At 47.0% G+C, this 23,166-nt stretch overlaps 1 protein-coding gene across 6 annotated transcripts in view; it reads left to right on the forward strand.

Annotated features, from left to right (window-relative positions):
* ZDHHC3 (zinc finger DHHC-type palmitoyltransferase 3) overlaps positions 1 to 23,166 on the forward strand; it is a 53,721-nt gene that overhangs the window by 4,208 nt on the left and 26,347 nt on the right. For 2 of the 6 annotated variants that reach the window (XM_025458229.3, XM_049098549.1), the window contains exon 2: positions 12,692 to 13,021. In XM_025458229.3, coding sequence (XP_025314014.1) covers positions 12,716 to 13,021 — 306 coding nt within the window. In that variant the 5' untranslated portion in view covers positions 12,692 to 12,715. Of the gene's footprint in view, positions 1 to 1,227; positions 1,585 to 12,691; positions 13,022 to 23,166 lie in introns of those variants that run through there. The other 4 variants (XM_025458228.3, XM_025458230.3, XM_025458231.3 and 1 more) reach the window with 4 other exon arrangements.

The following is a 23,166-nucleotide window of genomic DNA, read 5'->3' on the forward strand; positions in this document are numbered from 1 at the left end:
CCTGAGACATGAATTTCTCCTGGTCAGGGTCTGTGGGGACAGAATCCCTTTGGATGAGATAGATACCTCACCTTAGAAAAATAAGCCTAGTGGGACAAATGCAATTCTAGCCACAGTTCTGTTGCAATAACTTTTGACTTTGCTACAAAGTGTACATTTCTAAACCAAGAAGTAGCAGCAGAAAATCTAGAAAGGCAAAATGATTAGGAAGATAATGATCTATTGGTGCAGACTACTAGGTGTCTATTCCAGCAATCTGGGCTTAGCCAGAGATCATTTTTTGCAATTTTGAGCAAGTCAGTTAAACGTTCTGAGCCTCATTTTACCCAAAACATATATCTTACCAGATGGTAAAGCTCAGAATCGATGTGGATATACATATATTTAAACAATAAAAAATGGTCCTGCTTCACTTTAAAGATTTCTCTCTTTTACCACTTTGTAATATTTGATGCATCTTCCTAGTGCTTTTTGTCACTCTGAAAAAAAAATTAAGTGAATTAACAAAAGGAAATGGTAATTGATTGAAACACTGAGCATGCTCAGGAAAATGGCTAACATTATTGGAGGATTTCCTCCTGTATATGAACAAAGAACGGGGAAAGGAAGTTAAGGGACACTTTTGATAAACATATAAAAAATCCAAGAAATTAGCAAAGAAAATACTGAATTTGTTCATGAGAACAAAAGAAGCAGAATCTCAACCCTGCAAGGGATCTTAGCATTCAGCTCAATCCTCCTTCGTTTTATAGATGAGGACACTGAGGCCCAGGGAGGGCAACTGTCTTGCCAGAAATCAGGAGGTAGTGAGCCACAGGAGTAGGAGTAGAACTGTGGCCTCCTGACTCCAAGCCCAGTCTGTATTCACTTAGCAGTAGGCTTCCATCTGTCTTCAAAGTCCTCAAATAGATTTCAGAGAGCCTGTTGCCTGGTAGGCCGGGGCTGTGGACATGGACAGCCTAGTTCCTTGGTCCCAAGCTCTTTCCAAAGCCCCACTTTTGCGTGGCACTTACTGGTGCCAGGGATAAGTGGCATCAGCAGGAATCTGAAGCTAAATGACTTCCCTTCTTATGCCTGGTGCCATTGGAGGAACTGGTTCTCTTTCTTTCCCCTTGCTCTTCTCTCAGATCCCTCCAAGGGCTTTTGCTCTTAGTCCCTAAAAAAGCTCAACTCTTGCCTGGGTGATGTCACAGTGGCTGCATGTCTGCACATGGCACAATGTGGGGTCAAGTGCCATTTTCAGCACTCTCAGGTGGGACCCTTTGCTGGCTGGTCTTCTGCCTAGCATGGGTGGGCTTTCTCTGCGAAAAAGCAGCACGCTTGAACTCAGCCCTACAAGAAGCATTCCCCAACAGAGGCAGATTTTAGGCATTCAGTCCTAGGGTGACTGTCCTAGCTGAAGCTTCACATCCCTCCTGCTTCCTAGGTTAAGACAAGATCAAATGTTGGCTGGTGTTCAGCCAGGGCCCCACCTTAGAGGACAGAATGCTTAAGTTCAGGCCTGTGGCCTGTGAACACCGCCACACGTGGCCCATCCACTAGTGCCATCTCCATATAACCATGTGTGGGCATGAGAGCCAAATGGTAAGTAACCCAAGATCATGGTGGAAGCACCAGCACACCGTTCCCTTTTTTTCTAGTTACTGGGCAAAATTAATGGTTGTAGTGAAGAATAAAAAGCAGGCCCTGTAATGAGAGTAGGCTGGGGAGTGTAACCCTGTCCCACTGCTTCTCAGAAATATGAATTTAGGCAAATCTCTCCATGCCTCAATTTCCTCTCAAAAGGGACGGGAAAGCCAGCATTTATATCTACACAGTAGAGTAGATGTGAAGATCGTACAGAATGAGATGCGTCTAGCGTGCAGCCCCAGTGCCTAGCAGGTAGTGGACATCCAGGAAGGAATGCCCAGATGGAACCTACCCTGACAGAGGCCAGAAGGCAGTTCAGTGTCAGATGAGACCAGAGCCCCTGATTAGCAAGGATTCACATACTGTGAGAGTGACACATTCATTGACAAGCTGTATTGAAGGTAGCTGGGTTGCTGATACATTGTTGCCTTTGGAAGGATTTTTGTTGCTGGGTGTCAGACATCTGGAAGGAAGAGTTCATGCAGAGTGCTGGCAGCAGGAGCCAGTGGCAAATAGGATCCTTTAAACCGAGAGGGGAAGTTAGTCACCTCTCTCAACATTTTATGGAACCGCAGCTCATTCCTTGAGTTTCATTTCTTTACTCATCTATAGAACAAGCTGGACGAGAGTTTGGAAGAGGTCAGGTCATCCTTGCAGTGTCTCTCTGAAAGGCCATGTGTTCAAGGGCCAGCATGTGTAAGGTGGTCTGTTGGGTGTCATGATCTGTTGAAGAGCTGGAGAGACAGCTGCTAGAACTCAGTCCAATGGCTCAGAGGAGAAAGAAAAAGTGTGTGTGTGTGTGTGTGTGTGTGTGTATGCGTGTGTGTGTATATATATATATATATATACATAAATATATATATATTTAAAAAATGTGTGTGTGTATATATATATATACACACACACATTTTTTTTTTTTAAAGAATGGGTACAGTAGGCTTCCAGGAGCTAGTGGAAGCAAAGTCTGTTTAGAGTCCATTTCTTGGATTTTTTCAAAAGGAGTCACAAAACTTAGAGATTGAGTCCTTCCCACGCACTTTAGAGATGAAGCCATCAAAGTGAAGTTAAAGTGACTTTTCCTCAGGTCCCATCAAGTATGTGAGGGAGTAGGAAGCAGAACTCGTGTTTCCTGCTTGGTCATCCCTCTCCTCCCCCTCTGGGAAAGAAAGAAAAGAAAGTCATGTGCTGTGCTCAGGCTGTGGTTGCAGGCAGAGCTGGTTTTGAATCCTGGCCTTACCACTCCCTCGCTTTGTATGACCTTGGGAATATCACCCAAGACTAATGTACCTCATCGAGTTGAGGTATAAGGAGGTTAAGGTGCTGGGTTGTTGTAAGAGTTACAACGAGGTGCTTCAGCTAAGTCCTCAATCATCTTAGGCATTTGGTTCATGTCGGTGCCCTAAAACTTCTGTTTTAGACAAAATCTCAAATGGACTTTGATGTCCTCATCTATGAAACAGAGGGAGTTTGGCTAAAATCTAATAGGTGAGGTGGTCTTTTTTTCTTTTTAAGATTTTATTTATTTATTCATGAGAGACACGCAGAGGGAGAGAGAGAAGAGAGAGAGGCAGAGGCACAGGCAGAGAGAGAAGCAGGCTCGATCCGCTGAGCTACCCAGGCGTCCCTAATAGGTGGTCTTTAAGGCTCCTTCCAGCTCCAAAATTCTGACTCAAGATTGTGATCTTTTATTTTGAACCAATGAACCTTTTTTTTTTTTTTTTAACCAGTGAATCTTTTTTTTTTTTTTTTTTTTTTTTTTTTTAATTTTCATTTATTTATGGTAGAGAGAGAGAGAGAGAGGCAGAGAAGAGGGAGAAGCAGGCTCCATGCACCGGGATGCCCGATGTGGGATTCGATCCCAGGTCTCCAGGATCGCGCCCTGGGCCAAAGGCAGGCGCCAAACCGCTGCGCCACCCAGGGATCCCTTAACCAGTGAATCTTAATGCACGGTCTTGTTTTAAAGTCTCATTCATTTTCCTCCTTGTTATAACGTATCATAAAGCACACCTATAAAAGGGGAAAGTAGGGGATCCCTGGGTGGCTCAGTGGTTTAGCGCCTACCTTTGGCCCAGGGCGCGATCCTTGAGTCCCGGGATCCAGTCCCGCATCGGACTCCTGGCGTGGAGCCTGCTTCTCCCTCCTCCTGTGTCTCTGCCTCTCTCTCTCTCTCTCTCTCATAAAAAAATCAATCACTCAATCAATCAATCAATCAATCCTTTAAAAGGGGGGGTGGAGTAGACCGTGTTACCCAGATGAACATAGTTTCTACTAATCCCCAGTTGTTTGTGACATAAGTTATGGCATCCTCTATGTGGGTATGTATTTTTTTCGGTAGATTTAGAAGTCAGGAGGTGACCTGGCCAGGTGTAGTACAATAGTCCATTGTGGTAAGTGAGAGAAGTGTTAGCGTCCGTGAGCTGTCCAAATCCCAGACTTTGTTCTGAAATGAAATGAAAGCCTACTGTTAGAAATCTGAGTGTGCACATGAGTCTGTTTTATAAGAAGGTGACCAGTTAGGAGGCAAGAAGGTAAATTAAACTTACCAACCCCTCCCTGATTTTCTCGGTCAACTTCAACACCCATAGGGTTCAGTTTGGGAGTGTGATGTTTTACTTTTTTTTTTTTTTAATGTAAGTGTTTTGCTCAAGGTTGAGTATGTCAGAAGATAAGAGACAGGCAGGGCATGACAGATATTCCTGCAGAGGGAGAAATCATGTAGACTTGTTGGTGACGATCTTCCAGAACAGGCCAGGGTGCTCTGCCTGCCTCTACGCTTTCCTTGGCTGGCAGGTTGTGATGCAAGTGATAAGGCACCTTTCTTTTGAACCACACCCTTACCTTTTGGGAAAAAAAGTTTAGTGACTCATTCTGTTTTTGTTTTTTTAAAGATTTTATTTATTTATTCATGAGAGAGAGAGAGAGAGAGGCAGAGACACAGGCAGAGCGAGAAGCAGGCTCCATGCAGAGAGCCTGATGTGGGACTCGATCCTGGGTCTCCAGGATCACGCCGTGGGCAGAAGGCAGCACTAAACCGCTGAGCCACCTGGGGCTGCCCTCATTCTGGTTTTTTTAATGAAAGATTCCAAACATAAGAATTCATGGTTCATTCTTTGTTTTTCTGAGAGCCATCTAAAAATGGGTATAAAATTAACAAGCCTTTTAGATCCTTCACAAATTAAGAGAATTGTAGCTTAGATAACTTAGTTTTCTACTTCCTCAGATACCTTTCTAAAGTGTCTAGGACCTGGACCATTCATTCATCTTTGAAGTTGTAGGGCTGGCTTTTGAATGCTTTTAAGTCCTATCACTCTGAAATATGAGAAGTTCTAAAAGAGGCAAACACCATATTCTTGAGACAGGAGGATTTAAACCATCCAAGGTTATTGATGTACTCGTTAAGATGAATTTCAATTGAGAAAGATGATAGAAGTACCAGAAAAAATGCTGTCTTCTTTCAGGGGACCTTCTAAGTGATTTTGTAGGGATAGATTGAGTTCTTTAATGTAGTAAAATTTCGTTTAGGTGAGAATTCAGTGTTTAGGGCAAGTTCAAGAGGATACCAGACTAGCCCCTCTCCCCCACCCCCGCAACAACAATTCGGCATAATACTAGAATTATTAAAATGTTAACTATCACCTGAAACAAATGTTGACCTAAGTTAAACGCCTCTGATTTAAGGGTTTCTACTGCCTTGCTGATGTTCATGACGTTAGCTAAGGAGTTGATGAAATTGAGTGTCAACTGCATAGTTCCTACTAGTAGGGAGCCAGAAAGTTTAGTCCTTAAAAAAAATTTTTTTTTGAGTATTTGGATGACCTTTGTCTCGAAGCCAAGGGTAAATAATTACATCTGATTTGAGTTTATTCAGCCAGTCTATGTATTTCATACAGGCCTTAGTGGTTGGATGTGTTAATGCTACTTTAATCTGTACAGTCCCCAAAACCTTCTGTGCTGTACATGAATGCATGTGTGGATGTGAGAATGTGAGTGGGTGTGGTGTCTTAGGAAAGTAATCTTCACAAAGTACTTTGAGATGCTTTTAAGGATTTTAGATCTAGCTGAACTAATCCGTGACTTGGGGCAGGATCTTATCTCATGAAAGCTGGTGAAGTTGGCAATCTGAGAGGATCTGTGGTTCCTGAGGACACTTGCCGGAGAAGGCAGTGGGGGCTCCAGTATATCCAATACAGAACTTATATATTTTATGTGAAGGTCGTGGCTTTGACACTTGCGCATAAAGCCTGGGCTTTGGGTCAGTTTTCTTAGGGCAGGTGATGGATTTATGAGGATTTCCCCCTCATTCAACAAATGATAACTACAGGCACTATATCTGGACTCTTGCCATCACTAATTGTTAACTCTTGGCTAGGCATCCAGCCTGGCCAGCATGTAGATAGGCCACAATTTGATATGGGACCTGTGATCTTGGCCGTAGCATCACCCTTCAAACCCATTTGTGTTGCTCAGCCATGGATAGGCAGCATGGAAATTGAGTCATGAGTTCATACCCCAGAGCCAACCTGGTACCCCAAACTCTGGGGTTTGTAGAGCCCCAGACTGCATTTCACTAAATATATTTGTGTCTGCCTGTCTGGGTTAGTGGAAGGACCCATTTGTGGTCAGGTATAATGAAGCATGTGAGTTATAGATCTGGAGACAGTTCTCTGGGCCAGATGTAGGGGGGTTTTGGTTTTGCTTTTGTTTTAGAAAATTATCACTCCTTTCAGTCATTTCTCAGTTTTTTGCTTCTGAAACTCTTAAGAAGGAAGACTAGGGATCCCTGGGTGGCGCAGCGGTTTGGCGCCTGCCTTTGGCCCAGAGCGCGATCCTGGAGACCCGGGATCGAATCCCACGTCGGGCTCCTGGTGCATGGAGCCTGCTTCTCCCTCTGCCTGTGTTTCTTTTTTTTTTTTTTTTTTTTTTTTTCTGCCTGTGTTTCTGCCTCTCTCTCTCTCTCTGTGACTATCATAAATAAATAAAAATTAAAAAAAATAAAAATAAAAAAAGAAGGAAGACTAGATGATTTCCTTAGAATTCCCACATACTCAGATATCACAGAGCTCAGAAGGTCATTCTGACATGACACTTCATCTTCCTTATCATCTGGATCACTCACTCCTGGGAGCTCCAGAACTCCTCTGGCACTGTGAATCCTCCTACGACTTCCTTACCCCCAAGCCTTAGTCCTTTCACCTTTCTGGGCATCAGGGTGCTCCTTTGCCTGGTAGAAGAATAATTACTTTGGGCATGGATTATTAACATATGGAAAAGCCAACTCTTTTTAATGTTCCAGAACCATTGGCCAAAAAAATACAACATAGGTTACTATGATTAAAATTGCCAAATGATCATTGTTTTTGATCTTTCTTTGGAAACAAGATGGAAGAGGAGCAGAAAATCCTATTCCACCCAACTGGAACTCTGGCCTGTTCCCTCAGTGCCTCTCTGGGCTCGTTGGCCTCTGATGGACCCCGAGCCCTCCTGTCTGCTTCATCTTGTCTTGCCTGTCAGTGCCAGAGCAGCATTGTTATAGCACGAATACAGTCCTTATAGCTTTCCTTAGAGCCTGGGGTGCCTCACCAATACCTCCAGGGTGAACTCCCAACTCATCTTAAAGCTCAAGGCCTTGTAAAACATAGCCTACGTAACAACCCTACCTTTAAAGCTTCATTTCCACTTAGCGCCCCCACCTCCTATGCCCAACACAGCCCACGTATGCACACACGCAGGCACACAGCCCGGGACATCCAGCCCCACAACCTGCATCACCACTGTCCTTGCCTTTTTCAGAGCAGAACACTTCACCTGGCTCCACGCCCTGCTCAGATCCACTCCCTTTGGATTCCCTGGCCATGAAAAAGTCTATTTATCCCACTTCTGGGCTTTGTTTATTTGCAGGGAGCAGGTACGATTTGCTTCTCCGTTGTGCTGTTCATTAGAAACCTATGTGTTAGGGTCATCGTGAGGTAGATCTGTCTCTGCATCCATCCACTCAAGAAATAACGATCTGAGCATATATTCATGCCAGGTACCTGGTTCCAATGCTAAACAAAATAGGACTTGCAGGTTAGTAGAACAAAGCTAGTAAGACAAGTCTTAGCAGACTGGGAACTGGGAAAGGAGAATGGGAGGACCCGAACTGGGCAGCACACACAAATTATTGTCCTCATGATCCCTTGTGTGTGAACCCCCTACACAGTTCCTTATATTTAATGGCTGCTCCGTGAATATGTTTTTTGAATTGAATTAAATGCAGGATAATTGGGCAGCCCCAGTGGCTCAGCAGTTCAGTGCCACCTTCAGCCCAGGGCATGATCCTGGAGGCCCCGCCTCCAGTCCCGCATCGGGCTCCCTGCCTGGAACCTGCTTCTCCCTCTGCCTGTGTTTCTGCCTCTCTCTGTGTGCCTCTCATGAATATATAAATAAAATCTTAAAAAAAAAAAAAAAAAAGGGCAGGAGAATTGAGAGGATCAATAGGGCAAAGGAATGGAATGAAAGAGATGTGGTGGAGGAGGACTAGAGGAGACCACCCCTCTGAGGGTATGAGCTGGTGGGCAGGAATAAAGGCCCTGGGACCCACCAGCTTCCTTATGTGCACAGCTTGGCCTAAGCAAGCAGTTCTGCCCAGTGGTCACAAGCAAGGACTCGTGGGGTCATGGGCAAAGAGCCACTCCTCAACCCCAAGGATTGGAGTTTCTCTAATTCAAAATAGGAAAGGAAAAGAGGTCAACATTTGCCTTTCCTGCTGTTGTTGTCATTAGGGGCAGTGTGAAGGGAATGTGCATAATTTGTTCGAGGTGGAGTTTTCCTCATATTTCTCAGATTTCCAGTTGGCTAATTTAAGGAACAAATCCTTATTGGAAAGCTACTTCCATTGCTCGGGCCTTGGGCTTAAATAAATTTTCTATAGTGGTATGCCTTGATTGGTTTTGAACAGGATATTTTGAAACTCTAAAGTGTGGGGTGGAATGTGAACTTCAGTTCAGTACTTGGTGTCTGAATCTTGCCAGGTGTGCCTTGTCTGAGTGCTTGCCCAGATCATAGATTCTCCCTCACCAGTGAGGGGCAGTGGGAAAACAGAGCTCCTCTATACACTCTTCCGTCTGACATTGTTTGAGGGATGGAATATTCTGGTTACTTAAATTAAGAGTCACAGTCCACCTACTTCAGAGTCCTACTTGGTACATCATCCACCATCTAGGATATGGCCACACCCCTGAAAGGAAGCAGACAGGGCCTCCAGAGGGGGACCTGGGATCACAAAGCTCGGGCATTTTACTTAACTCAAGCATTTGTATAATGAACACACACCGTCAGCAGCTACTACATGCCAGGCCCAGGGCTAATAAAAGACAGGGCTTCCAACCTGCAGAACTGTATGGCAGGAGAGCATAGCAGCTGGTCCCTAAAGGCCTATAATCTAAAATAAATACCCTTCTTTAACAAATAAAGCTAACATGATGTAGATTTATTTGTTTTCCAGCCTACAGCCAATTAGCAGTCATAAATGGAGAATTTGTCGGGGAAATTGGTAACTGTAGACACTGAAATGACAGTAGCCAGGAACAGAAGAGAAAGACAACCATACAAAGGAAATATTGGAATTAGAATTCTAGTAGTCTCAACAAGCCAGTTGGTGTGAGGCCGAGAGCCCAGTGAATCCCCATGACCTCCGAGGACATCATGACCTGACACACTCCAGTAACTGATGTTCCCAGTGATAACTGTGCATCATTCCAAAGAAATGGATGGTTATTGTACTTAAGACAGAAACAGCTATAGTCTCTTTTTTTTCGGTCTGGTTTTTATTTCACTTCCATTTTTTATTTTTCATTTCCATCTTAACCATCTTAATGGTTAAAATGTGTATCTGCTCAGGAACAAGTCACAGTTACTGGGAAATTTACTTACACGGAAGGGTCTATTCCTCCGCAAACCACATATGCAAAGCATCACTCTAGCCAAGTTGTTGCCATGTGTACAATCAAGAATGAGTGGGACGCCTGAGAGGCTCAGCGGCTTAGCGCCTGCCTTCAGCCCAGGACATGATCCTGGAGTCCTGGGATCGAGTCCCTCATCAGGCTCCCTGCATGGAGCCTGCTTCTCCCTCTGCCTGTGTCTCTGCCTCTCTCTCTCTCTCTCTCTCTCTTTCTCTCTCTCTCTGTGTCTCTCATGAATAAATAAATAAAATCTTAAAAAAAAAAAAGAATGAGTAATTGTCAGAGGAGAATACAGTCAACTAGTCTGAATATACCATGAGCATAATTTAATCACTGGAAATCGCTAAACAGTAGCGTTACTCTAATATTTATTTTCAGTGATCATCCATTTCAGAAAACCACACCTTTTATGATAATTGAAGAACAGTTTGACAGAGTACATGGGTTTCAGTGAGATGACCCTCAGGCTGCAAATGACAGGAGGCTTTGCTGCCACAGACAAGGGTGGGGTGGGGTGGGGTGGGGTGAGTTGTAACCAACCATCCCAGTCACACTGAGCTTTTCTGCAAGGGAAAGCTGGAGCCAAGACAGATCTCAGTTGTCTGGTAGGTAACAACTGCCTAGGACCAGTGGTCCACAAACTTTTATATAAAACTAAAGGGAAGGCATGCCTGACTGGCTCTGTCAGCGGAGCATGTGATTCTTTTTTTTTTTTTTTTAAGATTTTATTTATTTATTCATAGAGACACAGAGAGAGAGGCAGAGACACAGGCAGAGGGAGAAGCAGGCTCCATGCAGGGAGCCTGACGCAGGACTCGATCCCGGGACTTCAGGATCACACCCTGGCTGCAGGCGGTGCTAAACCACTGTGCCACCGGGGCTGCCCAGAGCATGTGATTCTTGATCCTGGGGTCATGAGATCGAGCGCCATATTGGGTGTAGAGATTACTTGAAAAATAAAATAAATCTTAAAAAAAAAAAAAAAGAGCATACGTACTTTAGGCTTGCTGGTCGTACAGCCTCATCACAACCGCTCAGCTGTGCCATCGTAACATAAAAGCAGACAGACAATATGTATTCGAGGGGCATGGCTGTGGTCCAGTAAAACCTTATGCATTTAGAGCCTAAGTACCACAAATCTGTATGGCAGCAGGAAGAACCAAGAGAATGCTTGTCAAAATGGTGAGCTTTTTTTTTTTTTGGCTTCCCCCTCTTTTTTTATTCTGGGCACACATATACATTTTTCCCCCATCAACATAGGATATTTTACATTTTGTCTTTAATTTGCTTTCATTATTTGATAATATATAATAAATATACTTCAATATGATTAAATATTCTTCCCCAATATAATTTTTAATTTTTACAAAATATTCCATTCTAAGAAAGGACTGCCTCAGAGGGTGTCCTTGCATCTTTAATGCCTATAGGTTGTAACTGGCAGCACCAATTACCATTGTCTTGCGGAGAGCACAAGGTTGCTTTATTCCAAGATTCTGGCTGATGGCCTGGAGGGAACTACTGCTTTTACTCTACTTGGGATGGTTATTCCATACGTCATGACTTCCCGTCCCTCAGCTCCCAACACAGTGTACCCAGCATGTGATAGTCACTCTATTTATTGAGTCAACATTTCTCTGGACAACTACATGGTACACATCTAACTGCCTTTCAGCTATTAATTCTCTGCCACCCTGGGGAGGGGAGGCCCTGGCCTTATTCTTCCATCATTAGCCTTTGCAACTCTTGACTCTAGAATGTCTGTCATTTTGAGTAGCTGTTACTGCTCTGCCCATTCAGCTTTTTGGACATGTCCTTACTTGTCATGACTATAGCATATTCAGTTCAGATGCTCTTTCTCTGTTGGAGGGGAGGAAGAAGGCAAGAGGGTAAGGAAAGCCCAACACAACCATTGAAGGTTTGCCCGTGCCCTTTAGAGCCCGTCTTCAGAAAACATGCATAGCCAGTGGTGCTTAGGAATAATTTCCTCTGCAACAAAGTGACTGAAGCTCTCAGAAGCCTGAGATGTCACTGGCTGTGCTGTAGACTGCTTTGGTGGTCTCTCCATGGTGCCTCCATCTGGAGCTAGCCTGTGCCGGCACTGTTTCTGACTGAGAATCTGGTCTGGTGATGCAACAAGCCTCTGAGTAAGATAAGGGGAATCAGAGGAGGGAAATCTGTACTTTCTGCATCTTGCGGAACGTGCTATGGACAGATAGACTTTATTATCGATCCTGAGTTATTTCATTGCGGTCTCCAGAGATACGGGCTGCAGCTGTTAGGAAGAAGGGGCATGTTGCTCAGTACTTGTTTCAGAAGGAATGGATGTCTTTCCTAGAGAGAATGAGTCTGGAGTCCATGGTGTGTGGGCTGTTACAGTCTACAGCGTTCATCACAAGCACCTCTGACTCCCTCGAGCCTCACCAGCCCTGGGAGGAGGAGGCTGGGGCTGAAAGGGGGGTGTCTCCTCAGGTGAGGACACAAAGGTTCATGAAGCCCCACAGCCAGGTGGTGCAAAAACATCTTTGGACACATCATCCAACATTCTCCACTTGACCCCATCGCCCACAAAGAGGGCAGTACAGAGGGAGTCTCTGATTCCTAGAAAATCTACTGTTTTAGCCACAGAACTAACAAACCTGTTGTTTTTTTTTTTTTTTTTTTAAGTAAACTCTGTACCCATCGTGGGGCTTGAACTCATGACCTCAGGATCAAGGGTCACATGCTCTACCAACTGACCGAGCCAGGTGTCCCAAGAACTCACATTTTATTTTACTTTATTTTTTGTAAGATATTTTTTATTTATTGGGACAGCAGGCACAAGCAGGAGGCGGAGGTGGGCAGAGGGATAGGGAGAAGCAGACTCCTCACTGAGCAGGGAGCCCGTGAGGCTCCATCTCAGGACCTCAAGATCACGACCTAAGCCGAAGGCAGACACCTATGGGCCGAGCCACCCAGGTACCCCAAGAACTCACATTTTAAAGGAACAGAAGGTTTAGGCAGCTTTTCTGCAGGAAGTTCACACATAGATACTCATGGCTCACTTTAGAAAGGTAATTTTGTCAAGTCTCCTTGATAACAAGACACCACCAATTTTCTGGGTCCTTTCTTCTTTCTTCCAGATGCCAGTATGGACAGAATAGCTTATGATGCTTATCCCCACCCACCACTTCCGAGACATTGAGCGGAAGCCAGAATACCTCCAGCCGGAGAAGTGTGTCCCACCACCCCACCCCAGTCCTGTGGGAACCATGTGGTTTATCCGCGACGGCTGTGGCATTGCCTGTGCCATTGTCACCTGGTTTCTGGTCCTCTATGCGGAATTTGTGGTCCTCTTTGTCATGCTGATTCCATCCCGAGACTATGTGTACAGCATCATCAACGGAATCGTGTTCAACCTGCTGGCCTTCTTGGCCCTGGCTTCTCACTGCCGGGCCATGCTGACGGACCCCGTGAGTATGTCTGGGCTTGTTTTAACCAGCCCACACTCTCCTCCTCTGGCCCTGGCATGGCCACAGCCTGCATGTTCCCCCAGACCTTGGGAGCGTGGAAAACAGGAGGGCCAGGGCTGGGGTGGGAAAAGGAACTCACCTCCCTCCCCACCCCCCTACCCCTCCCGAGGGGACACTGTCTATCTTGGTTGAATGAGTCTATACATACATTGGTGTATATGTTAACAGAGCCTGCTACAGGAAGAGTTTGGTCTGGGGGAAACCTAGCCTCTAGTTAGAAAGGCAGGGTCAGGCAACCATGGAGATGGGGGACAGATCATCAGAGTGGAAAGCATGCTGGGGGCTTGGGTCAGGGCAGGGCTTCCCAGTGGATACAGGACTAGGTGCTCTTGAAATTTAAGCCATATCCAATTCCAGGAACCTACACGGAAATGACCTTCACTTTGTTTGGGCGAGGCTCATCTTTTCCTGAAAAGCTGGACAAGCCTGTTTCAGGCGGCAGCAAGTGCCCTTTGGTGAATATCTGTGGGTAAAGCAGTGGCGTTCTAGCCAATGACTTAGCTAAATATACCAAGCTGTGCAAGTGGCTGTTGAATGTCGTGTACCCTGGCATTAAATCCTCCTTCCTGTTCATTATCTCGTATGGGAAAAGTGAGAGTGCATGATTCGATAAAGACCTCCTGCAGCTTGATTGTTTGAGTGCGTAGGACAAGTGTGTTTAAATTAAGAAAGGGGAAAGCTCTGCTGCTGGCATTGACACTGGCCACACAGCAAAACAGAGCCCCAGGGAAAGCCAGATAGAGACTCTGGGTCCTGGGCTAGGTTGCCTCCTCCAGGGCCTCCACTTCCACTGGTTCCAGCGGTGGATCATTAACCGCCCCGGGGAGAGCCCCTTTCCTGGCTCAGTCACACATCACCAGCAAGTCCGGATAGCACCTCTTCTGCACGTGCTAGCACCATTGACAGGGTCATGGACCAGCTGGCACCTGAGGGATGTGCCGCATGGGTCTACCCCACCATCTGAAAGTGGTGTTCCTGTGAAACCTTCCGTGAGCTGAAATGGCATAAAGCAAGGAAGCAGTTACCATTTTGTAAAAGCAAACTTCCTCTTCTGATTTCTCTCAGTTGGCAAAAACAGGTTCTAAGCAGGTCTTTCATAAAAAGCAAAGTGACAGGGATCCCTGGGTGGCTCAGCAGTTTAGCACCTGCCTTTGGCCCGGGGTGTGATCCTGGGGAACTGGGATCCAGTCCCACGTCGGGCTCCCTGCATGGAGCCTGCTCCTCCCTCTGCCTGTGTCTCTGTCTGTCTGTCTGTCTGTCTCTCTCTCTCTCTCTCTCATGAATGGATAAATAAAATCTTTTTTAAAATTTTGAAAAATTTGAAAAAAGCAAAGTGACAGAACACAAACTCAGGAAAGCAGTGGAAACCTGTACACAGTTACAGGCGAAGTGCCCTCTGCCCAGAGGAGACAGAGGAGGCCAGCCCCATGCAACAAAAGCCTTTGGCAGAGGAAAGCACGGGTTGCTGTGGAAAAACAAGGAGGATGCTAACCAGGCTAGACAATGATGGCTGCTGCTCAGTGGCACTCCGGCCAGTTCTTGCAAGAGAAGCATAGAGTGGTAGGGCAGGAAGACACTGACGGCGTGCCAGGAAGAGGGGAGGGCAGCGTGCACGAAGGCACGGGAATGCAGGCATGTGTCTCCTCGAGGCACCCAGGAGCCCTGTGGGACGGTGGGAACTTAGGAGGAGAGTGGGTTTGGGTTGGCAGTGTGGGCAGAGTGCCAACGTAGCAGAGGAGCAGTTGGATGACAAGGGGCCATGGAGAGCCCCTGGGGATTTTGAATAAAGAATGGCAAGATCTAGCTGTCATTTTATAGGAATCACCCTGGCAGCAAGGAGGAAGGGCCCTGGGGGCACTGATGAATGGGATAAAGTAAACGATGTGCTCATTGAGTGCCTACTATATGGGAGGTCCTTTCTGAACAATGGATACAGCCATGAACAAGACAGACCAAAATCCCTGCCTTCTTGGAGCTCACATCCTCATGTAGGGAGGGGGTCAGGCAGTGAAGATGGGAGCACAGAAGGTGAACACTGATGAGTATTTTAAAGACAATGAAAGAGTGCAATCAGGATGACGTAGTGGTGATTTCTGGGGGGTGCAGGGGGCAAGCTTCAGCTCCAGGGAATCTAAGAAGGCCTCTGAGTGGTGCATTCGAGCTGAGACCTAAATGGCATGTAGCTATGAGTCAGGCAAATGAAACCCTGAGGGCAGAGCCTTCCAGGAAGAGGAGAGAGTAGGTGCAAAGGCCCAGAGGGAGGCATGTATTTGGTGTGTTTGAGGAAAGGACTAAAACCAGAGTGATGGCTGCGTGGTGAGTGAGGGCAAGAGGAGCTGGGAGATGTAAATAGGACCTCAGAAGCCAGATTGTGCAGGACCCTAGGGGCCTCACAAGAACTTTGCTCTTTACTCTAATGCTGTGGGAAACCATCAGTGCCTTGTGCTTGTAATGGGGGGGGTTCAAGGTGGGGCAGAGACCTGGGAGTACTAGAGGGATGACAGTGGCCCACACATGACATGGTTGGTGGTTTAGACCAAAGTGGGAGCAGGGAAACTGGATAGAAGTACATTTTAAGCCACCAATTCTCCAACCTAGCTACACATGAGAACCCCTTAGAGAGCTATGAAGAAGTAGGAGGCCCCACCCCCAGAGGTTCTGCTCTGATTGGTTTGGGATAGAGCCCTGGGTATCGGGGTGAAGAACCACTCTTCAGAAGGGTGGACAGAATGGAGAGGGACTAGAGAGTATGCCTTCCAGAGTGTTTAGCTGGAGCCACCAGGGGATTGCTGATGCCATTTATTAAATGGGAGAATCCAGGAGAACAGATTTTGGAGAGAAATCAAGGCTTCTGTTCTGGACAGGTGTGTCTATATCACATGTAAGCAGAAATGCCAGGTGGGCAGGAGATAGCCAGGTTTAGGGCTGGTGGAGGGTCAGGATCAGACAGCTTCAGGTGAGGTCACCGGTGTCTAGAAGGCACATGAGTCAGGGAATTGCATGTCGAGAGGAGGGCGGCAGGAGGGTTTTTGGCCTGGCATTCCAGCTGCTCTCACATGTATGCGTCCTTTTATCCCACATGACTCCTGTGGCCTCCTCTCTTGAGATCTCCTCAGGCTAGCCCCTTGCACTTGGATGCAGGAGCCAATGATTCTCATGGCTTCTACTCCCAAATGAGTAAGAACTGTAGACCATACCCCACATGCCAGTCAGCTTCTCATCAGTGTTTTGCTGGTGGCCCCAAAGAAAACTGGGCCCCAAAACGTAACATCTACCATTAATAAGGGAAGCATTTCAAACATATCCCGAAGGCATGACCCACCTTAAGCTCTTCAGCCACCTCCCTTTCTCCTCTCCCTGCACATGACATGTCCTGCAAAATGCAGTGTGTCCAGAGAGGGGTGGGAGGCCCTGGGGCAGCAGCATAGGCAGCCTCTATCTCACACTGAAAACACATCAATTAGGGGCTCCTTATTAACAATGTAGGGGGAGTGTGTTTTTAGAAAGGGGTCACTGCACGGCCTAAGAAGCTCCTTAACAGGATTATAATGTTTTGTATCTTGGTCTTTCACATTGCTTATATAGCTCTTCAGAAAAAAACTATCTCCACAGGTTATAAACAATGTATAACAATGTATGCATTGTTTATCATTTGGGTTTGTTAGTATTACTAGGTTATATTTAAAAAAAGAAAGAATCTCTTAGTCTGCTCCAAACCATATAGACCACTTCCAGTGTCGAAATTCTTACCTCGGTTGTACAATCGGAACAACTGCAACTGCCGAAGCTTTCTGGACCAGTTAGTAGTCATCTCCTCCAACGGGTCCCGTAGGAACCCCGTTCCTCCTCTCGTTCTTGTCCCGTAGGAAACGGGTCCATACAGAGCTCAAGCAGAAAAGGGAAGAGGGAAATCGCTCAAAAATGTGTGAGGAGCCCTGTTGGAGGTGAAGCTCCCGTGGGAAGTGGTGTGAAGGAGATAGGCCTAGAAGGAGTGAGAAAGAGGCCAAAGGGGCCTCACTTGACCAGGGGCCTGGCCTAGAGGCAGCATGGCACGGGCAGCACCCAAGTCAGACCAGTATTTGGTCTTAGGCGCCCTCTCCTCACTCACTCTGACGGTGCGTGGTATCAAGGAGCTTTCTGTGTTCCTGAAACACTTCAGAGGTCTAGAGGGGCTCTGAGAGCCCGGAGGAGGCAGCCTCTTGAAAACAAACCAGACTTGGAGACTCTTATCGTGGTACATGTCTCCCTCCCCACCCCACCCCCAGCATCGCCATTTTTTCCTTTCCCTTTGCAGACACATTTTAATTCTTCATCCTGTGAGCTTCCTCAGGAATCCTAAAGGAGTCCCTTTAAAATTAGATCTGGGAGACACCTGGGTGGCTCAGTGGGTTAAGCGTCTGCCTTCGGCTCAGGTCATGATTCCAGAGTCCTGGGATCAAGCCCCACATCAGGCTCCTTGTGTAGCAGGAAGCTTCCTTCTCCCTCTCCCTCCGCCTGCTGCTCCCCTTGCTTGTGCTCTCTCTGTCAAATAAATAAGTAAGATCTTTTAAAAAATAAATAAATAAGAGAAAATTTGGATCTGGAACAATGTATGTCTCTTGGAAGCCTCTTAAGCTAAGAGGCATAGTTTGTCTCTTGCCCTGGCTGCCAGGAATCTCAAAGCCAAGTGCTGCACAATTGCAGTAATCTGTAAACCCTTCTGATCATTTATTAACTAATCAATTAATAACCTCATGGTAAATAATCCCAAATCTAATATTTGACAGGAGGCATATAAATCAATTTAACCACATTGTTAAGGAAAAGAATTTACATCTGTCAGCCTGCTCCTCCCTCTTTTTGAGTCCCATCTTGTGAACACCTCGCCATGAAGAGACTTCACATGATGTCCCAGACCATTGGGGGCCACTAATTTCAGTTTCAGCTGCCAAAACTCATCCATGTGCAGTTGGTATTCCCTTCTGGAGCCTCTCTCGGTGACCTTATCGATTACACACTGTGTACAGAGTAGGTTAGCAAGTATTTGGGCCAGTAGCATGGCAGCATGATGGCAGTTCCACTGGGCCCTCTCACAGCATGCTGGGTAATAAGCCAGGGCTGGGTGCAGCCAGAAGTACTGACCCATTCCCCAGGTCAGGTCAGTTTCCTCGGAGGTCATTTGAGCAGGCTGTTACATTCTTCTTCATGCCAGGCAACTTCTCGTACCTGCTACTAAACAACTTAGAAACTCTGACTGAAAAATCCTTCTGGCTCCAGAGAGAGGAAAGTGACCCATTTGGGGATTACCTACCTCCCACCTTTTTGTGGAGGAGATAGGTGGCCTGTGATACAGGCCTGGGGCTAGTCTGTTCATGGCAGAACTAATCGAGGGAGAGTTTCTGCCTGGACAGCAGGTGCACTCATGCCTCAATCCCAGGGCCCCTGAAACACTTTAAACAGGTTTCATCCTTGTTGCTTAAAATGCATGGGGATGTTGAGTCCTTGGACTTGTTGGTATTTCTCCGGAACCTTCTCTGGTGCTTTTCCATTGTGTCCTTTTTACACTGTTGTTATCCTAAGTACTTATTGAAACAGGCCTGACTCAGTCTTAATGTTGTGTGCAGTTGTTGGCAGGAGAATGATATTATAGCATCAAGGCAATTTTTTTTAAGGCAATTTTAAAAAGCCTCTTCAAGTCACTTAACAGCAACATCTGGTAAATACTTAAGTTGCCTTCTGGTAGAGACAAGAGTTCTGGACTCAAACTGCCAGGGTCCGAATCCTGGTTCTGCTTCCTGTTAGCCATATAATCTTGGGACATTGCCTGATTTCTCTGCTTTAGTTACCTCACCTGTAAAATGGGGAACAATAGAGTCTCCACCTCACAAGTTCATTGGTAGAATTAACTGAGAAAATACAGTAAAGCTCTTGGAATTGTGCCTGGCATAGGAGCACTCAATAAATGTCTGTTGTATCATCATTATCCTTCACTTGGGTTTACTGAATACATGCTCTGTGCCAGGCCCTGGGCAATGCAGGTTGAAAGACATTGTTGCTGTCCTCCAGAAATTTACAGCCATGTACTTAAATGATAGGTGTTCTAAGACAAATAAAAACAGGCCGGGGCAGCAAAGGCCAAGTGATGGCTTCTGCCTTGGGTGCCGCCTGGGGGCTGTGAGGAAGAAGGCAGAGGAGGTGATCCCTCTGAGTGGGTTTGGTTCCAGGGCAAGAGGCAAGCAGGTATCTGACAGGCTGGACGGACATGCCGACGCAGAGTCCCTAGAAGCACAAGAGGAAGACTTGGAAAGCACAGTGCCTTTGGAAACTGCAGGTAGTCCACAGGGTGGGACTGCTGGTGGTGGGGTACCAGGGGGCACTGGATCAATGGTCCAGGCCTGGGTTGTGGTAGCCCTGTGTGGACGCTTGGACGCTGGGCCTTGTGAAGGCTCTGCAAAGCCTGTGAAGGCATCCAGACAGGGAGAATAATATGGCCAGATTCCATTTTTAGAAAGTTTACTCTGGGAAATAGTTAAGGAGGATGGGCAGAGGCAGGAGATGCTCTAACATCTGGGGGAAGTGAGGATGGGCCAGAATGAAGGCCATGATGGCAGCATGGAGGGGAGGACGTGAGATTTGAGGCACAGTTTGGAGCCAGTATGTGGGGTAGAGGGTTCAGAGTGCTGGGGATGACTGCTGGATTTCTACCCTGAATGCATAGTAAACGGATGAACCACAGGCCAGAGAAGGGAGAATGGGAGAATGGGAGGGGTGAACTGGGGCAAAAGGAACAGATTCAGTTCTAGCATGGTGAATTTGGGGGGCTGGTTTTCTTTGGCTTTAATGCCTCTTGAACAACCAGGTGGAGATGTCTACAGCTCGAAAAGAGGTCTGAGTTGGAGCTGCCAATTGAGCATCACCACTGGGTGTGACAGGGAGGACTGGCAGGGGTAGGGAGAAGCAGAATGAGGAGAGAGGACCAGTAGGGGGATCCCTGAGGAACCCTAGGGCCCAGGGTGGGCAGCACCCTAAGGGAGGGCAAGTGGCCCAGCCCCAGAGGCAGGAGGACACCCAGAGGGGTGCAGAGCAGCCTCAGGAGAGAGTGACAGGAGGGACTGGTGGTCACAGGAGATTCGAGGGAGATGAGGGCATAGAATCAATCTTCAGTTTGGTCACAGGAAGTTGTACAGTGACCTGGTGAGAGGTGTTCCTGGTGTGGACGTTGGGTGCCACAGAGCAGTGAACTCTAGGGTAAGAGAGAGGTAGCAGAGACAGAAGTATGCACAAACTTGAGAACCTTCGTTGCAAGGGAGAGCCTGGAGTGTGGGCACAACACCCAGGAGAAGCTTTGAGGTAAAAGTCTGCAGCCCCTGAAGACCAGGATTAGCTGGGACCCTCATCCTCCAAGCTGGTGGCCTATCCTGGCAGCCTCAGTTTTTTCTGAAATAGGAAAGGAAGTGGGTAGGGGTCAAGGAAGGTACTGGAAGTTTGGACTAACCCCTGAGGGGAATGGTTGATAGAAACGTATCACACCTCCCTGCTCCAGATTTAAACAGATGCCACTACAGGGCCAAATACATATTTTAGAAATATATGAGCATGACGGACCTATAAATTCTTCAGTGTTTTTAGCTTGCCAAGTGCACAGAGAAAAGACTGGAAGGATATACACCGAAATGTTAATTGTACAGATCTATGGGTGGTGAAATCAAAGGGTGGGTTTTCCTTTTCAATTTTCTCCTCTCTCTCTATTTTTTTAAATCATGAACAAGTATTATTGTGGAAATGAGAAAAAAATAATCGGTATGCTGTGGTCTCCCGGGCTGCAGTAGCATGGAAGCTTCAAGACATCCCTGTGATATGCGTAAGAATGAGGAGTAGGCAGGTTCTCAGTAACGCCAGTGTGACAACACTGGCAGAAATGTCTCAGCAGGCCTTCCGACTCCCTGCCGTCTGTCCAGAATTGTACAGAACAAAACTCCTTACCATGAACTAATAACAGGAAATTCTGAAATCTGTGGAGATAAGCACAGAAGAGAATATTCTTTTGAAAAAAAAAAAGAAAGAGACAAGAGACCTCTGAGCCAGAGGCTTGGGAAGAGCCTGTGTCACAGGCTGGTCAGTCTCAGGGACTGGCCCGGCATGTCTCTGGCTCTGCGAGATGGACTCCCTAGGCAGATGGAGACTCGCTGGGGAAGGAAATGAGCCTTTCCTGGGTTTTATGTACATGCGGTGCTGCTGGAGGGACAGACCTCTAAAAGGCTGCATTGTTAGGTTCCCCTCGTGGTCTGGAATAGCAGGTGATAATGAGGGTACCAAATGAGAGCCCCGATGCTCTTGGCAGTATCGGGGTTCCCTCTTGTAGCCCTTTATGTGTGGTCTTCCCAGGTTTCCAGCAAGCTCTGGTGGCTGGGACCTTAAAAACGGATGTAGAGGGTGAAAAACAACCGGGGCCTTCATTTAGGAAAAGTCAGCTCCATTGCTTTATCTCCTTGGACAGTGGCGTTCCTCAGGGTTCTTCCTTTGTACGTGAGACAAGAGTGATGTCCAGTTGTGGCATTTCAAATTCTTACTGTTTCTTCAGTAGCTCTTCGCATCCCAGAATTTCTCCTTTGTGAGAAGGGTTCTGACACCCAGTTTTCACCCCTTCTACCCTGGGACCCCCTCCCTTGGCCTGCTAGAAGCCATGACCCCCCGCTCTAAGGAGACCAGAAATGCTCTGTCAGCCCTGAACTCCCCCTTTTACCCACCCTAGTAGACCACAGTCCCTCACCTCGGGCCCCTCCGGGACTTGGGCGTGTCCCAGCTTCTGTTATTCAGCCGTTACATCAGCTTCCCTGATGGTGGCATCTAGTGGCTACCCACCTATGAGTGTGGCCTGGTGTTGCCCAGACCTTGGATGGAGGGCGTGGAGCAGGCCCATCCCATAACATGATTTGACTCAGTGTTGGCCCAGTTCTTGATAGGGAGCCGGGCCATGCTGCTGGAAGCCCCCAGGCTGGCACACTCTGCTCCCTTCTTGCTTGTTCCACTTACTTTCACTGCGCTTTTCACCCCGTGCTGGAAACCAATAAACCTTTTCCAGGCCAGGGGCTCTGGTGCTGAACAAGGTAGACCTAGTCATGGAGCTCCTGGTCCAATAATATAGAAGTTCTCAGCCCTGCTGAGAGTTTTGTTTTTTGTTTTTTGTTTTTTTTTTAATTCTAGTACCTGGGCCCCACCACTGATGGTTCTTGCATGGTAGCAGCACCACATCAGAGTCTAGGCATCCGTAGCTTGTTAAAGCTGCTCTGTTGCCTCCAGCGCATGACCAAGGGTACAGCCTGGCTGTGGAGTCTGGGACGTCCGAGATCAGCGTCCTGGCAGCTTCAGTGTCTGGGGAGGGGCTCACTTCCTAGTTCATAGATGGACATTTTCTCGTTGTGTCCTCACATGGTAGAAAGGGTAAGGGAGCTCTCTGAGGGCTTGTTGTAAGGTGCTAACCCCACAACCTAATCACCTCACAGAGGCCCCCACCTCTGAATACCACACACGGTGGGTTAGGACCTCAGCCTATGAATTTGGGGGAGACAAAACATTCAGTTTGCTGCACTGCCATGTGCTGAGCACTGTCTCTGTGGGGAGCATCATCTGAGCCCTTTCTATGAGTTGTCTGCATCTATGTCTAGTTTAAGGCTCACAGTGGTGCTAAGAACTGGATAAAATGGGTCCTGGCTCACCGGTTAGGGAACTAAGTAAGGTACAGAGAGGCAACTTTTCAATGGGCACTCCACTTACCAACGTAGAACCCAGGGGCTCCTGGGTGGCTCAACAATTAAGCATCGGCCTTCGGCATGGGTCATGATCCCAGGAGGGTCCTAGGATCCAGCCCTACATCAGGCTCCCCACTTGGTGGGGCATCTGCTTCTCCCTCTCTGCCTGCTTGTTCTGCCTGCTTGTTCTCTCTCTCTTTCTCTCTCTCAAATAAATGAAATCTTTTTAAAAAGACCAAAACACCAAAACCCCACAAATGTAGAACCCAGATTTAAAGCAGGGCCAGCCAACTTTCAAGCCAGCCTCTTAGCCCTTACTGCTGTGCCACTGACCATTCTTCTCTCCTATTTCTTGGG

Source organism: Canis lupus, chromosome 20 (assembly GCF_003254725.2).
Source record: "Canis lupus dingo isolate Sandy chromosome 20, ASM325472v2, whole genome shotgun sequence".
NCBI lineage: Eukaryota > Metazoa > Chordata > Mammalia > Carnivora > Canidae > Canis > Canis lupus.